The sequence below is a fragment of the Eucyclogobius newberryi genome, unplaced genomic scaffold (assembly GCF_026437365.1).
Source record: "Eucyclogobius newberryi isolate DKJ021-1_F unplaced genomic scaffold, fEucNew1.0.hap1 SCAF_16, whole genome shotgun sequence".
Taxonomy (NCBI): domain Eukaryota; kingdom Metazoa; phylum Chordata; class Actinopteri; order Gobiiformes; family Gobiidae; genus Eucyclogobius; species Eucyclogobius newberryi.
The window spans coordinates 29653697-29669452 of record NW_027315790.1 but is presented as its reverse complement, the minus strand read 5'-3'; the positions used below and the strand labels follow the sequence as shown (position 1 = coordinate 29669452).

The following is a 15756-nucleotide window of genomic DNA, read 5'->3' as shown; positions in this document are numbered from 1 at the left end:
TGCGGCTCACTCGCTGTCTTTACGCACACATTTAAATATGAAAAGCTCCGTTTGGCTTTTGTCCACACTTTGATCTTTAACGCGGACTGGTCTCTCAGTAGTGATGATTAGAAGTGAAATATCGTGCCCAGTGTTTGTCTATAATCTGTCATTGTGCACGTTCACGTAGACTGACGTTCACGTTGAGTCTGCATTGCATTGTTTACACTCATCTTATTGCCAGATGTGTTTTAATAATGTATTTTAATGTGTTTGCTACAGTAATCAGATGCTTATCCACTGTCTATGTGAACCTGGTGTTAAACACTTTCTGTTTTCTCTTGTTTTCACAGATGACACAGCCTCGTGCCTCTGCTCCTCTTCAGTCTTTGCTCCTTTGACCCAGTTCAATGTCTGCACCATCATTTTTGGAAACTTTTTGACACTTTTCACTCCTTTTTTTTATTTTTGAAGCTGTAATATTGTACAACTTTAGACCTTGACGACAATCACTACGACGCAGTTACAGGCACTACTTTTAATACTGCACATTTAGAACGTCCTCTTCGGCGCTCGTCCCGGCGTGTCCTCTCTGCAGGGGATTTAATCTGTTTGGTTTAGGGCTCGTTTCCACTCTGCTCCTGCTGAATTAGTGGTCTGAATCCTCATTTGGCATTCATGTATTCACAGCAGGGACGCAGAGCTGCTGATTTACATATTTGATAGGAACACCTGTCATTTGAACCCGTAACCTTCTCGTTTTGAGCTCACAGCCGGATATTCTGCTCATTTTAGCTCGATGTTCGCACGGACGTTGCACACAGACGCTGTTGTTGTAACCGTTCGCTTGTAAGCTTTAGATTCAGGGCAATATGGAGGACAGTTTGTGAGCGCAGGGCTGTCCCGGGACGTTTCAGGACAATCGCTTCAGCCATGTTGTCCGGGGTGCAGCCGTGCTTCCAGCTCCTGCGTATCGGCTCCTCGGTGGGGGACTCTGTGCGGGACCTGTACACGTTCAGGCCGGCCGTGAACCAGTGCGTCTTCCGTCTGGGCCGCGCGCCGGAGTTGTGCGACGTGACCCTGGACTCCGCCTCCGTGTCCAGGATCCACGCCGAGCTGGAGGCCGAGAGGGAGACGGGTGGAGGAGCGGCCACGGCGACACCGGACGAGGGATGGAAGGTCCACATCAAGGACAGGAGCAGTCATGGTGAGCGCGGGACACCTGGCTACACTTGGGAGGACTTTCTGGACACTTGGGAGGACTTTCTGGACACTTGGGAGGACTTTCTGGACAGTTGGGTACACTTGGGAGGACTTTCTGGACACTTGGGAGGACTTTCTGGACACTTGGGAGGACTTGGGGACACTTGTTAGCTGTGAAAGTCCTTCACTCTCTTTCTGAATTCAAACTTTCTGATTGAAAAAGTAAAGTTTTTGTCTCAAACGGCCAGATAAAAAGTGCTTTCCCAGGCGTAAGTACTAAACTCCTTTTCAGTCGAATCCACTGTCTTTATATGGCACATTTCATAAACAGAAACAGATTCCAAGTGCTGCACTTTACAAATAAATATACAGAAACGGAAAGATACATACATGCATGCATACATACATACATACATACGTACGTACACCTCTTTAACTTCACGTTAATCGCTTCATGAAATGATCGGCAACTGATTTAGTAATTGACTAATTGTTATTTTGTCTATTCAAATGTTCCTAAATGTGCCGTGAGCTGCGAAAAGACTGATATTGAGCCGTAATTCCATGAAAATGACGTGGAGAATGAGTAAATGCTGTGTTTTTGTGGGAAAACACTCTTCAGTCCATAATGTCCACATGTCCTCATGTGACGTTTGCATTTTAAATAACTGATCGATTTAATCCAAAGAATAATCGCTAGACTAATCGATTGGCAAAATGATCGTCAGTTGCAGCCTTAATTGTGATTTTGTGACTGTTGTTTTGAAAATAAAAACAAAACTTAAATATCGAGTTTATTTACGACCAAACATCAATAATAGTGCACTAATATCTGCCTTATAAACTCTAGAATATCGTGAAACGTAACAATATCACTATATAAAAATAGAAGTAATTTTTAAACATGATCGTTTGTATAATTCATTCTGGTATATTTTCCCACAGTTTTAAACAATCTGATTTAAAAAAACAGTAATTTCTGCGACGGATCTGTGATCTACACATCTGTCATCGTATCTGAAGGTTTTCCCTGGATATTAGCATCAGTCAAATATTGAAAATGTATCGGATCCTTTTTCTGCCAGTCCGTCCAAAGTCAGATTTATCTTTTTAACAAAATAATTAGTAAAAATTTAAACGGAATCAGTGCATGGTTTGTTAGTTGTTGTTTTTTTCGTTTTGTTAATCCAGAGAGAGAAAAAAAGATCTGATTTAAACACTAAATAGAAAAAAATGAAGTAAATTCTGAAACTCTTTTTGTTTAATATTTTGAACCAAAAACAAACCATTCTGATTAATGCAGCCAAAATCCAGCAAGAAATGATTTGTAACTTTGATAAACACATTTTTATTAAATATTTAACAGTTAATATGTGAACTTTATCATATTTGAACATAAATTTAAGCCTCGCTGTTGATTTTAAAAATCTAAATATCGTCAAATATCATTTATTGCCTCCAAAAAATACAAATCCACATGGACCTGTCCTGAAGTAACTGAAGCAGCCTCGGTTACACTTTTACATATCGTCCCCTGAAACTCTGATTAAAGCGAGTGAGGTGAGGCGGGGCGTGGGGCGGGGCGTGGGGCGGGGCGTGAGGCGGGGTGTGAGGCGGCGTGAGTTGTACTCTCTTTCTACTTCCTGAAGTAGAAAGAGACTTCAGGAAGGCTCCTACTTCAGGAAGTAGGAGCTACTTCAGGAAGGCTCCTCCCAATGGGCGGGTCTTACCACAGAACAGTATTAATATCGGAGTTCTCGATCTAAATTCTTTTATTGACAATGACTCTTGAATGAGAGTCGAAACATCTATTTTTTCAAACTGAGTCCAGATGACTACAACTGAAGCTTTTTCTACTATATAATGTATATGTACAACAGGTATAAATACACCAAATAAAGTCTAAATTAGAACATCACAAAGACCTTTTATAGGCACTTTAAGTAGTATTTCCTGTAAATGTTTTTAATACTTTCACATTCGTTGCGTTGTTTTCCTGAATCCTGGTTTCTGTCGTCTCAGGCACGTGGGTGAACGAGGTGCGGCTTCAGTCCGGCATCCAGTGGGAGCTCTCGGACGGCGACACGTTGACCTTCGGGGGCCAGTCGGCGCCAGGAAGCCCCGAGTTCTACTTCCTGTTTCAGAAGGTCAAAGTTCGCCCGCTGGATTTTGACGCTATAACGATTCCGAAGGTGATTCTTTTACCCGGCGATTGTAAATATCCTGTTTCTGCGTTGTCACAAGTGGGAATATAAAAAGTCATTGTAGTTTGAGCGTTCACTGGACTATACAGACTCTATATATTATTATTTGTATTTTAATTTGAAAAGACGGTCTAAGTTCGCGCCTGCTTCCTCCAGACTAAACAAAGACATTATATCTTTACTAAATCACGTGCATGTGTTGTTTTTTTGCAGGGCGGGACGTTTTCCTCGGACTTCCAGACCCGCATCAGGACCAACCAGGACCGAAAAGCCCCCGCCAACCTGGACCTGTCCAAACTGTCCCTGAACCGGGCCACGGTGATCCTGAGCTCCATCGGCAGCCTCAGCAAGATGAAGGGCAGCGCCTGGACCTTCAGGCGGAGCCAGAGCCTGGAGGGCACCACGTCTGACCCGGGCTCGTCGGCGTCCCCGCCCCTCGCCGCGGGCTTCTCGTCCCCTCCGCCCGCCTCCACGCCGCCGCCCTTCCCCGCCGCCCCGTCGTCGGCCCCGCCCAGCAAGCCCCCGCCCTCCCGGAGCAGGAGGAAGTCGGCCCACACGGTGCTGCTGGAGGACGACAGCTCCGACGAGTCCCGGGGCTGCGGAGGTGAGCGGGACCGCCGCCGCCAATTATGTCACGCCGTTAATCGTTACGGGGGCGGTGGTCGACCAAACGTGCCGTGTGCAGTGGGAAAGGGGTGTGGCATTTATAAAAGAGCTCAAATCTCAACGATCCAAAAGAAAAGTATCAGTGATTTTGTTCTTTTTGTGTGAAAAGGCTTCATTTCTGCCTTTTCAATCCCAATAAAATCATTTATCTACCGTAATACTTGGGTTGATTAAGACACGAATGACAAATTAATTGACTAAACCACTAAAGCTTTATTAATTACTCCAATGTTTGTTTTCATTTGGCTTCTATAGGTGTTTTTTTATTTAAAGAAGGATTTGAGCGGCGTCTGGCCGAGCGCTTTTGAGATCTGATTTGTTGCTTTTATCTCAGGATTTTGATGTCACGATATGAAATGTTAGTGTTGCGATAATTTTGAGAAAATGCATCACGATTTAACGATTATAGACAATTATTGAGACTGACACCAAACAACATTGAAATCTTAACTTTTCTTTCATTCCCGTGGTAAATGTGACTGAGCGTCCTTATGAAATTGAACTTAACAGAATAAGTTAAATTTAAGTCTATTTTTTGGCTTTATCTTGAACAAAAATACAGATTTTTGTTAATAGATTATTATGTTTTGGTTCTTACGATTATATTGTGACCAGAAAAAACACGATTATCGATTAACCCAATCATCTTGCCGTCCCTCGTCACCAACAATACAATTATGCATTTAATAGAACTCACCAGTTTGTTGTTGTCGTTGTTGTTGTCGTCCTTCTCAAAAGATGATCGTTAGTTTTACTTATTGAACATGACATTGGTAATTGATTAAACGAGTGTCTGGAAGTCGGCCTGACGCATTTGAACCAAACTCCCAAGTTTTGCCCAATTAGTGCCACTCATTTTAACACAAAATGTAAACAATTATATTTGGAGTAAAATTCACACTCTTTTTGGACAACACAGTAACATGAATGTATAAATGTACGTGAAAGCTTGTTTAGACTGCGAGGGGGGAAAACTGCACTATAATTTCCTTTTTGTTAATTTAAATTGGGCAGTAACGAGCTGCAGTGGTTGAAGTTTAACCTTGTGCTTGTTTTCCAGCTCTGAGGACGTCTGCTGATGACGGACAGCGCTTGAGGGCGAAGAAAAGGCGGCGTCTTTACAGATCCGAGTCGGAGGGATTCGCTTCTCCTCCTCCTCTACCTCCTCAAAGTAAAGTTCACACTGAAGTCAGACACCCCCTGGAGGCCAAGCCCTTCCCCGTCGGCATCAGGACCATCGGCAGCTTCCACGGCGCCATGACCAACAGCCGGCACCACCTGCTCCCGACCAATCACGGCCCGGCGCAGCACAAGCAGGAAGTGGGGACGGCCTATCACGCGCAGTCGTCGATGAACGGAAACATCGCGGCGATCCGACGGCAGAAGACGGTGCATCGCTCGCCGCAGGCGGCGAGGGGCCGGCGGAGGGCCAACAGCTCCCCGGTCTTCTCCCCTCTGGTGGTGGGAGGAGAGAACTACAGCCTGGCGTCTCCCTCGGTGCGGATCAGGAACGAGGAGCGCGGCAGAGTGCAGTACCACCGGTTCCACCACCAGACCGGGTAAGACCGCACACGACGTGCTGTACCTAGTCTATAAAGTGTCCGACACGTAGCAACTTTGACCCACGATACTAAAATGTGCAACTTTTTCTGTTTGAACTCTGACCTGTTCAGTTTGTGGTTTAAAAACAAATAAAATATCGCATGCAAAAAATGGTAAACGCCACTGAATTTGACTTTATTGATCCACAAGGAAAATACATAATAATAATACACAATACATAATAAATAAAAGCATGTAAAATAAATGGATGAAATAAATAAAAAAATTGAATTAATTAAATAATTTATTAAAAAAAGGAAAATCAAATTCAAATAATTAAATTGGGGGAAAATGGCATGATGCAGTATAAAAACATCTATTTCTGTCAGAATTGCGTTTTCTTTTGTGGATTCTGCCCGAACGACTGGGATTTACTAAATTAAACTAGTTTCAAGATTATTCTGTTCCTCTTTGGAGTTCATCAGCCTTAGAACATTAGTCACCTTTAGTTTTGTGGTAAAATTGCCGAAACACTTTTCACTCTGTTTATTATTGTCCGTAGTCTGAGCCGAATGCAGCCGGGTCTGGACAGTTAAAAGTGACTTGTGCTGGTCTGTTACAGTTAGAAATGTAACGATGTGCAAATCTCACTGTGCAATACGTTACAGACGTGTACAATACGTTACAGACGTGCGCAATGCGTTACAGACGTGCGCAATACGTTACAGACGTGCGCAATACGTTACAGACGTGCGCAATACGTTACAGACGTGCGCAATGCGTTACAGACGTGCGCAATGCGTTACAGACGTGCGCAATGCGTTACAGACGTGCGCAATGCGTTACAGACGTGCGCAATGCGTTACAGACGTGCGCAATGCGTTACAGACGTGCGCAATGCGTTACAGACGTGCGCAATGCGTTACAGACGTGCGCAATGCGTTACAGACGTGCGCAATGCGTTACAGACGTGCGCAATGCGTTACAGACGTGCGCAATGCGTTACAGACGTGCGCAATGCGTTACAGACGTGCGCAATGCGTTACAGACGTGTGCAATATTGTGGAGAGGCTCATCAAATAGCAGATACTTTTTCTAAAGGCCTTGACCTGTGAATCCTCACCGCTGTAGCCAACGATCGTTTCGCTCATCGATTAGTCTTGTGATTACTCTGAGATAAGTCACGTGAGGACATTTTATTTGACTACATTTGACCAGACGAAGCTGAAGTGAAGTGAGGATCCTGGAGGAGCACGTTTATGGGACACATTTACACATGTTCCACGTGATTTTCATGAAATTACAGCTCATAAATCTATTCTGGAGGCTATGTATAGACCAGTTAACGATGATTTATTTCCTGAATGAGTGGATTGACTTGTTGCAGCCCTATATTACTGTCACATTCAATGAACTAAGATGTAAAACTCCTTAAGAACAGTCACTTCCTCATGTTGTCTGCACTGAAAAGGCGCAAAGGATCATGGTCTATGTAGTTCCCTTTGTTTTGTTGCTGTAACAAAAGACTTATAATTTGATTCTTCTGATGATCCAGTAGTTTGATTATTGTTCCATCCATGGCCTCGTGCTCATTCTAAGCGTTTGACGTGTCTTTCGTGTCCCTTCTGTTGCAGTAAGCGCCGCGGCCGGCCTCGAAAGCACCCGCTGCCCCCCCGCCCCTCGCTGCCCTCGCCCTCCTCCTCCTCCTCCAGCTCCACAAGCTCCGCCTCCTCCTCCTCGGGCTCCTCCTCCTCTTCCTCCTCCTCCTCGGACGACGACGACGAGGCGGAGGAGGAGGAGGGCGAGGTGGCGGCGGGGTCCGTGGCGGCGGGGTCCGTGGAGCCGTGCGCCGCCCCGCGCTGCAAACTGCCCCAGCAGGACACTGTGCAGTGGATCCAGTGCGACGTGTGCGACGCCTGGTTCCACATCGACTGTCTCCACGTCGACCGGAAGAAGCTGCTGCGGGACCCCAACGCCGACTTCCACTGCGGCTGTCGCTGAGGCGGGGGAACGGGGCGGAGGACGTTTCTGTTTTGTGAAGGCGACCGCAGAGACAAACGCTCGGACACAATCGATGAAATGATTTTCTAATGCTGCAAACGTTCTAATGAAATGTTTGGCGGCGCGGGAAAGATCACACTGGCAAATTCGGAGGCAGAACAGAAAATCGGACCGTTTTGAATCATTCTGGCCTGAAGACTTTGGCTGCAACGACTAATCAGTCATAAAATATGTATTGTAATTGTATTTTTGGCAATTGTAATCGTTATCTGGGCTAAACCGACTAAAACGCCTACGACGAGACCTTTATATGACGACGACAGTGATGTGACTAATTAAAAATGTCAAAGAACAAACTATTTTAACAATAACATGCTTCTCTATGTAGACGCCTCCAGTCACCACATTTCAACCTTTCATTTTGTAAAAACTAAAGTCTCAATGTAAAATAGAAATAATAGTCCGTTTGACTAAATGAAATGAGACTTGTCGAATACTAAAATAATAGTTACTGGTAGTTGACGCCCTTAAAGCCACGTTAAATTGTAAAAACCTTGATTGACCGAAAACAGAAACTAATATATTGCTCGTGATGGTGTCATTCTGATACTTTACGATGTTTATTTTCACCTGCAGCTCCTCGGCCGATCACGTCAACTCTCAACGTGTAAAATGCCTCTTTCATTGCAATTTTGAGACATTTTTGAGGCTTTGAACGTTTGAACAAAATCGCAGTCGGGACTTTATTCAGAAAGATGAATTCCTGTTCAACATGGCCAGGCCCAGACGCGGGGGCCCAAACGCGGGGGGCCCAGACGCGCTTCAGTTTCTGTCCTTCTCTGGTTGGACTTTCCTGCTCCGCTTCGGGGCGACTGCAGCGAGACGCATCAATCGTTGGCCACTTCGGGACCGTTTTCTCTGCACTTCTTTTGGATTCGCAGTAAAACGCGGCGCTGATGAGACTGTCCAGTGAAATATTTGACTTCTCAGGACGGTGAGGGCGGTTGTTACGCACCGGCCCATGTCCTGGGACGAGTGCTGCCTTTTCAAGCCGCTTTAGTCCGTGCCCTTTCTCACCTTCAAGCGTCGTTACGCTGCGTCGGCGACAGTGGAGGGGGATTCGGGGCCAAAGTGGACGGTTGTGGTGAAATGATCTGTCTCCAATCCCAGCCGTGGCAGCGGTGCATGATGGGAACTCTTGTCCGCGGAGGTAGAAATGGACTGAAATGAAACGAGCTGAAATCTGGAGCACATTGTTCTAGTCGGTGACGGCGGCGTCGGACGGACTGGCTTTTGCTAAATGATATTCTGCTAATTATTTGTTTGTTTGGCGGAAATGGTTTTGAGCAGAATCTTAGACACAAATATGAACTAAAATAATCCAAGATGCATTTTAAAACTAAACTGTTGGAGCAGCTTTTAAAACCAAGACGACTTAATTTGATCAAACAATGGAGACATTTTGTACAAAAATAAGATGACATGGTAAATAATGATACAAAAATGAACCTAAAATTTGTTTGAATAAAATAAAGGTGCTTTTCAAAATTATTGTTAAGCTGAAGAGGACAGAATATTGGCTAAAAATGAATAATTCCAACATGTCTGATTTGCTTGTTGTGACCATTCAAATTCCTAATAATCTCGCGTTTCTTGTGGGTAATGATACATTTCCTCTTGAAGAAATCGGGTTGTGTTCACGTGACGTTTTAGTCACTGTAGAACTGCATTTTCTGCCCTGGTTCATGCTTCATTTCTCTAATAACTGCGCTTGTCCACATGAAACAAAAACTGGCACCAAGTCCATCGTCTTCTCCGTCAGCAGAAATACACAAATTATTTTTTAAGTGGGGCCAGTGTTCAACTCCAAAGACGTGATCGTTTTAAAAGGATTCTAAGTCATAAGATTAATATGACACGTGTGTGAAGCCAATCTCCAACACGTGATTTTGGTTTTGGATATTTCTTCCAAAAACAGTAAATCTGCCATATTTGTCCACCATTTGAGATGGTGACCTGACAAACGTGACCACGACCCACTGCCACCACGTCTAAGCTTGTACTCAGCTACTGTTTTTAGAAATGAATGAATTTTGACTTCAACTTTCACTTGAACAATGAAATATCAGCCCATAGTTGAACCACTTTTACACATGTCTCACGCTGACTGTACTTCTACTACTATACTATACTATACAACGTACTTGGGATCAACAGAACCATTATTTTCTTTACATATTTAGAACTGCTTATAAAATAAAACGACTAGAACATATCACGTGTAATATAATGCGTTTGAAAGCACTGAATCTGTCAAATGTACACGGACAACAGTAATCTAACCTCGTTTTTCATCACTCCAATGCAAAAACTGCAGTAACCTCTTCACATGTCGCGTAGTACTGATCGTCTTAACTCCAGTTTGCATTTGTTCTGCGCTGGAACTATGACTAAAGTGTAAATGAAACTTATTTTTGTACTTTGTGTGTGTGTGTGTGTGTGTGTACTTTTGTGTACTTGTGTGTACTTGTGTGTGTTTTGTCGGTCTCCAGTAAAGTGGTTTTCACTGTCACGTGTGTCCCTGTGTCATTGCACCTCATGGCCACCAGAGGGCGATGGTTGTCTCACTTTTATGCCCTTTTTTTAAAAGAGGAAATGAGACTCAGATTTGCCGCAAAAAATTCTCTATTCCTTTAAATAATGACTCAAAAATGACTTAAAATACAATCACTTCTTATAATTATACAGGAAATGCTACTTTATAAAAAGGAACACACATTTTCTGTCTTGAGTGAAGCATAATATAATAATCCGTGGAGGAACTGTGACGACACGACGTCTCCAAAAGTTTGAACTTGAACATTATTTGTTTTAGGGGCCGTGCAGATTCATGAACACCAGTGTCATAGAGTAAATATGACAGATTATAGCGATATTATAGAACAGAAAAGGTTCAAAGTGCTCACAGACTTTCTGATGGACGTTCTCTTTCTGTCAGAAGAAGACTGTTCCAATAATGAGTCCCCTGGAGCCGTGGCCCTGATGCCCTCCCACGCACCGAAGTGTGACTCTTTAATGACCATTCAAACACATTTTCACAGGTTTTTAGGCAGTTCTCTCTTTCTTAGAGTCAATTTGTGTCTTATCTGAACATAATCTCTTAAATTAAATGAATGAATAAAAAAAAGTGTGTAAATGTATGAAATTTCAAGAAGGGCAGATATTTTAAAGATGTTTTTTTCCTTTTCGATTTTGATGATCATTTATGTTGAGTTAATAATAATAATGATAATAAATAAAAACAAAATTAATTCTATCATTTGAATTCAACATTACAGGGAACTTTGCAGACTTTGATATATAAATGATAAATTGTAAAAGCAGATTTAATCATAATTAGATGTCAAATGAAAAATATCCACAGTATTTTGTGTTCATGCTTAGAATAGACTTTTCTTGAGGTGAAATGTGTTGAGCAGCGTGTGAGGGACATTAAATATATCCAAGATCCAGAATAAAAGGTATAAACTGCTTTATTCTGCACCAACAGAAGACTCGGACCCAGTTTTGTGCCGCACGTGTTTTTATTTCTTCCACATCTGCAGGAAACTCACAGAAAACAGCCAAAGGGGCTCTGACCTGAAAACACCGAGACGGGCCGTTAAGATTTGTCCAGCCGTCTCCATGGCAACGCTCTCCTCTGCCTCTCCGTCTCTGGACCGAGTTTGAGAGATTTATCGTTATATTATTCCCCTCATTTATTTGAGGTTTGTATATTCGGCCATAGTCTGTGTATAATGTCCCCTGCAGCACCGCGTCGTCGAGTATTTCAAAGTATTTTACAGTTATTCTACAGTTGTTCCTCTTGATATTTGATTTATCGTGACCGTTGCATGTTTCCACGCTCCTGCTGCTCATTGTGGGTTCTCTCATCTTTGGTGTTTTCAAAAAGATTGATCACAAAACGCCACAGAAATGTTAAAACCTCTTACGCTTTGAATGTTAATATATTTACTCCATTTTGTCCACATCTGACAGAAAGGAACGCTCAAGCTTTATCTACAATACATCGATATAAAGCTGTAACTCACTTGTTTCCAGTCGTTCTTGAAGCATCAGGCTCAAGTAAAATGACCCCAAAATAAAGTACAAATGAATACGATTTTTTATGTGGATTCTGCCTGGACATTTTTGCTTTTTTTACAAGTCTCAAACACATTTTTAGTGAATTTACCTTCAACTTTTAAAAGAGAATTGTCAAAACCAAACAGAAGCTCATTTTAGCGTCAATCATCCGATCCTCCAACACCAGCTTAACGCTTTCTTATATTTAAAAAAAGAAAATCTAGACAGGATTTAAACCTTATTCCTCTGTGCAGAGCGTGTTTCTACTTATGTTAGAGTCAAACCGACATCAGAGTGTAAAACGACACAAAGACTCCAGCCGAGCGTTTGTGCTCCAGAGGTTCAGGAACAGCTTCAGCTTTAACGTTGTAGGAGTTTTAGAAATAATAGGCCTTAAGCATAACTTCTGACACTATAATAACCCGAACATTTCTTTACCTCTCAAAAACACAACATTAAAGGCGTAATGGACAATTTTTTCGGCCCAAATCTGAGTCTCATTTCCTCGTGGCGTGGACTCATAAAACGCAGCTACCGCTCACCTGCAGCCGCGTCCGGCTCGTCCCAGGAGAGCAGCACGTTTCCCCGTGTCTAAGCGCATGGATCTATCATAATATAGTTCCCTCAGTGTACGGGACAAAATGAAGACGGAGAAAGACAGTTCGAGCTGACTCAGAAGAAGGCGTAAATCTACGGGCAAACAAACGCACGTGTGTGTTCTCAAATCGCCCATTACGCCTTTAAGATAAGATAAGATAAGATTAGCCTTTATTAGAAATTTCAATGTTACAACGCACAAGTAGGTACAGAAGTGAGAGAATAGATGACTTAAAATAAGGAAATAGTAAATAACACTCTTATTTACACACTTATTTACAGCAGTTGTATGGACAGGGAATGTTGAACCAATATGATTGACATTATGTCAGAGAATTGCACATGAGTAAGTTGGTATTGCACATTAACTACCAACACGACACAATGTGCTCAAAACGTGGACATCATCAGGGGGGAGGAGGAGGAGGGGGAGGAAAGCCCAGGCTGTAGACTCCATCAGCCCCACAGCATTTAGTGTCTCTGTTATCACTGCCCACGGACAAGAGAAAGGGGGGGAGGGGGGAGAGAGAGGGGGGAGGGAGAGAGAGAGAGAGGGTGAGGGAGAGAGAGAGAGTGAAAGGGGGGGAGAGGGAGAGAGAGGGAGGGAGTGAAAGGGAGGGGGAGAGAGAGACAGAGAGAGAGGGGGGGAGGGAGAGAGAGAGGGAGTGAAAGGGGGGGAGAGAGGGAGAGGGGAGAGAGAGAGGGGGTGAAAGGGGGGAGAGGGAGAGAGAGATTGAGAGAGAGATTGAGAGAGAGAGAGAGCAACAGATGGATACATTTAAACTCTGATAAAAAGGTAAAAATCTTTTGTCACAGTTTGAAGAGAAATGTCCCACTGTTGGAAAGGCTTTAGTTTCACTGCACGAGGAACTTAACGAGCCTCTGACGCTTTGACATGCACTGGACTGAAATGCACTGAAGATTAATATATTTTACATTTTGCTAAGAATTGCACACATTTGATCACAGAATAGAAAATGTTTTAAGTTTATAATTTCACTTCCTGTTTGTAATTGATGACATCACACTAGGAAATTACCCACCAAACACTGGGAAGAAAATCATCGAATGTCACAACTATTTTTATTTGACAAATAAAAATTCAATGCAGTTTATTTTTGTAACGCCCCAAAATCACAACCGCAGTCGCCTCATGAAAAATATGAGAGCGACTTTATTTTGTTGAATCAATGTTTAGAGTCAAAAAATGTTCTTTGTTGTAAATTATGCATAAACTTTGACTGTCCCTGGTGTGATGTCACTTCCTGTCCCTGGTGTGACGTCGCTTCCTGTCCCTGGTGTGATGTCACTTCCTGTCCCTGGTGTGATGTCACTTCCTGTCCCTGGTGTGACGTCGCTTCCTGTCCCTGGTGTGACGTCGCTTCCTGTCCCTGGTGTGATGTCACTTCCTGTCCCTGGTGTGATGTCACTTCCTGCCATTTTCTACAGATTTTTCAACGTTTTCTCCACAATTACCTGCTCGACTGGTGTAAAACTATAAATATATGTACAACAAGTATAAATACACCAAATAAAGTCAACATTAGAAAATCTTAAAAACCTGTCGAACACCCTTTAACGCATGAACAAAAAGTACAACTATTTAACTTGAATTATCACCTAATTAAGTTGTAACTAAGCTTGAATTACGCTTAATAAACAATATGTTCATTATCATTTTCAAGTCGTTGTCATACGTTTTTAAAAGTTTATGTTTAAGTCTACTTTTAATAGTCGTGTGTCTTTATCTATCATTCTCCTGTCGCTCTTGTACTTTGCAACGCTGAATTGTATGGGACATTATTACTTAGTTTATATTGTTTATAGATGTATTAAACTGATTGAAGAATACATATTATTATTATAGATCTGTGTTTGTGTCTACAGTCGCTCTGTTGCTCCAGCAGGGGGCAGTGCAGCCCAAGCACACTCACTTTCACTCAGAGCCGCAGCAGATGAAGATGATCAATGAGTTATGATCAATGCGTTATAATAAAGACTAGAGAGCGCTCATCTCCATGGTAACCGGCAGTTCCAGCGCCTTGTGGTGGACTAAAAGGACTAAACTTAAGAAAAAAAGCAAACTAACAGAAAGCTGCACTTTTAATTCACAATTTCATATTAAATACTTTGATAATTTGTCTTTTTCATACTTGTCTGTTATTAAAAGTACCAAACAAACCTGTTCTTTCATCGCCTCAGCGGGGAATAAACACTGTCATTATCCATTTGGAGTATCGACTCATACAAATAGTTCAATTCTGATTAAAATCCTTTACGACCCGTCAAAAGTCATTTTTAGGACTATTTTACATTTGACACTGACACTTACACGACCCACACACTTCATCTCCATCAGTATCATACAGTATCATACAGTATCACACAGTATCACACAGTATCACACAGTGTCATACTGTATCACACAGTATCATACAGTATCATACAGTATCATACAGTATCAGTATCATACTGTATCAGTATCATACAGTATCAGTATCATACAGTATCATACAGTATCAGTATCATACAGTATCATACAGTATCATACAGTATCACACAGTATCATACAGTATCATACAGTATCAGTATCATACAGTATCAGTATCATACAGTATCATACAGTATCACACAGTATCATACAGTATCATACTGTATCAGTATCATACAGTATCACACAGTATCATACAGTATCATACTGTATCAGTATCATACAGTATCATACAGTATCAGTATCATACAGTATCATACAGTATCAGTATCATACAGTATCATACAGTATCATACAGTATCAGTATCATACTGTATCAGTATCATACAGTATCATACAGTATCACACAGTATCATACAGTATCATACAGTATCAGTATCATACAGTATCATACAGTATCATACAGTATCAGTATCATACAGTATCATACAGTATCACACAGTATCATACAGTATCATACTGTATCAGTATCATACAGTATCATATACAGTATCATATATAGTATCAGTATCATACAGTATCATACAGTATCAGTATCATACAGTATCATATACAGTATCAGTATCATATACAGTATCAGTATCATACAGTATCATATACAGTATCAGTATCATATACAGTATCAGTATCATACAGTATCATACACATGTTTAATACTTTAAGTAACTAAAAAAGCCAATTAATCACAATTTCCCCTCAAAACTGTGAATGCCAAAATGTTTCAGAATGTTTTTTCTCGTCTTCTTCTTGAAGATGAAGATGTTCATCATCATCATCATCATCATCATCATCACCTCCTCCTCCCTCTCTCTCCCTCTCTCCTCCCTCTCTCCCTCTCTCTCCCTCTCTCCTCCCTCTCTCCTCCCTCTCTCTCCCTCTCTCCTCCCTCTCTCTCCCTCTCTCCTCCCTCTCTCTCCCTCTCTCCTCCCTCTCTCTCCTCCTCTCTCC

General features: G+C 42.2%; 1 protein-coding gene across 1 annotated transcript; it reads left to right on the top strand.

Annotated features, from left to right (window-relative positions):
- The first annotated feature begins 798 nt into the window (after window positions 1-798).
- tcf19l (transcription factor 19 (SC1), like) lies at window positions 799-7598 on the top strand. The gene is made up of 5 exons (XM_072448206.1): window positions 799-1186; window positions 3205-3374; window positions 3600-3990; window positions 5113-5611; window positions 7229-7598. Exons 1-5 carry the CDS (start codon window positions 913-915, stop codon window positions 7593-7595), a joined length of 1701 nt encoding a protein of 566 aa, XP_072304307.1. The 5' UTR covers window positions 799-912; the 3' UTR covers window positions 7596-7598.
- The last annotated feature ends 8158 nt before the right edge of the window (window positions 7599-15756 follow it).

Excerpts from the sequence above, each read along its gene's own strand:
- tcf19l (XM_072448206.1), top strand. The coding sequence starts at position 913 with ATGTTGTCCGGGGTGCAGCCGTGCTTCCAGCTCCTGCGTATCGGCTCC. Across the intron at positions 3,375-3,599 it reads ACGCTATAACGATTCCGAAG|GGCGGGACGTTTTCCTCGGA; the intron begins GTGATTCTTTTA and ends GTTTTTTTGCAG. Across the intron at positions 3,991-5,112 it reads CGAGTCCCGGGGCTGCGGAG|CTCTGAGGACGTCTGCTGAT; the intron begins GTGAGCGGGACC and ends CTTGTTTTCCAG.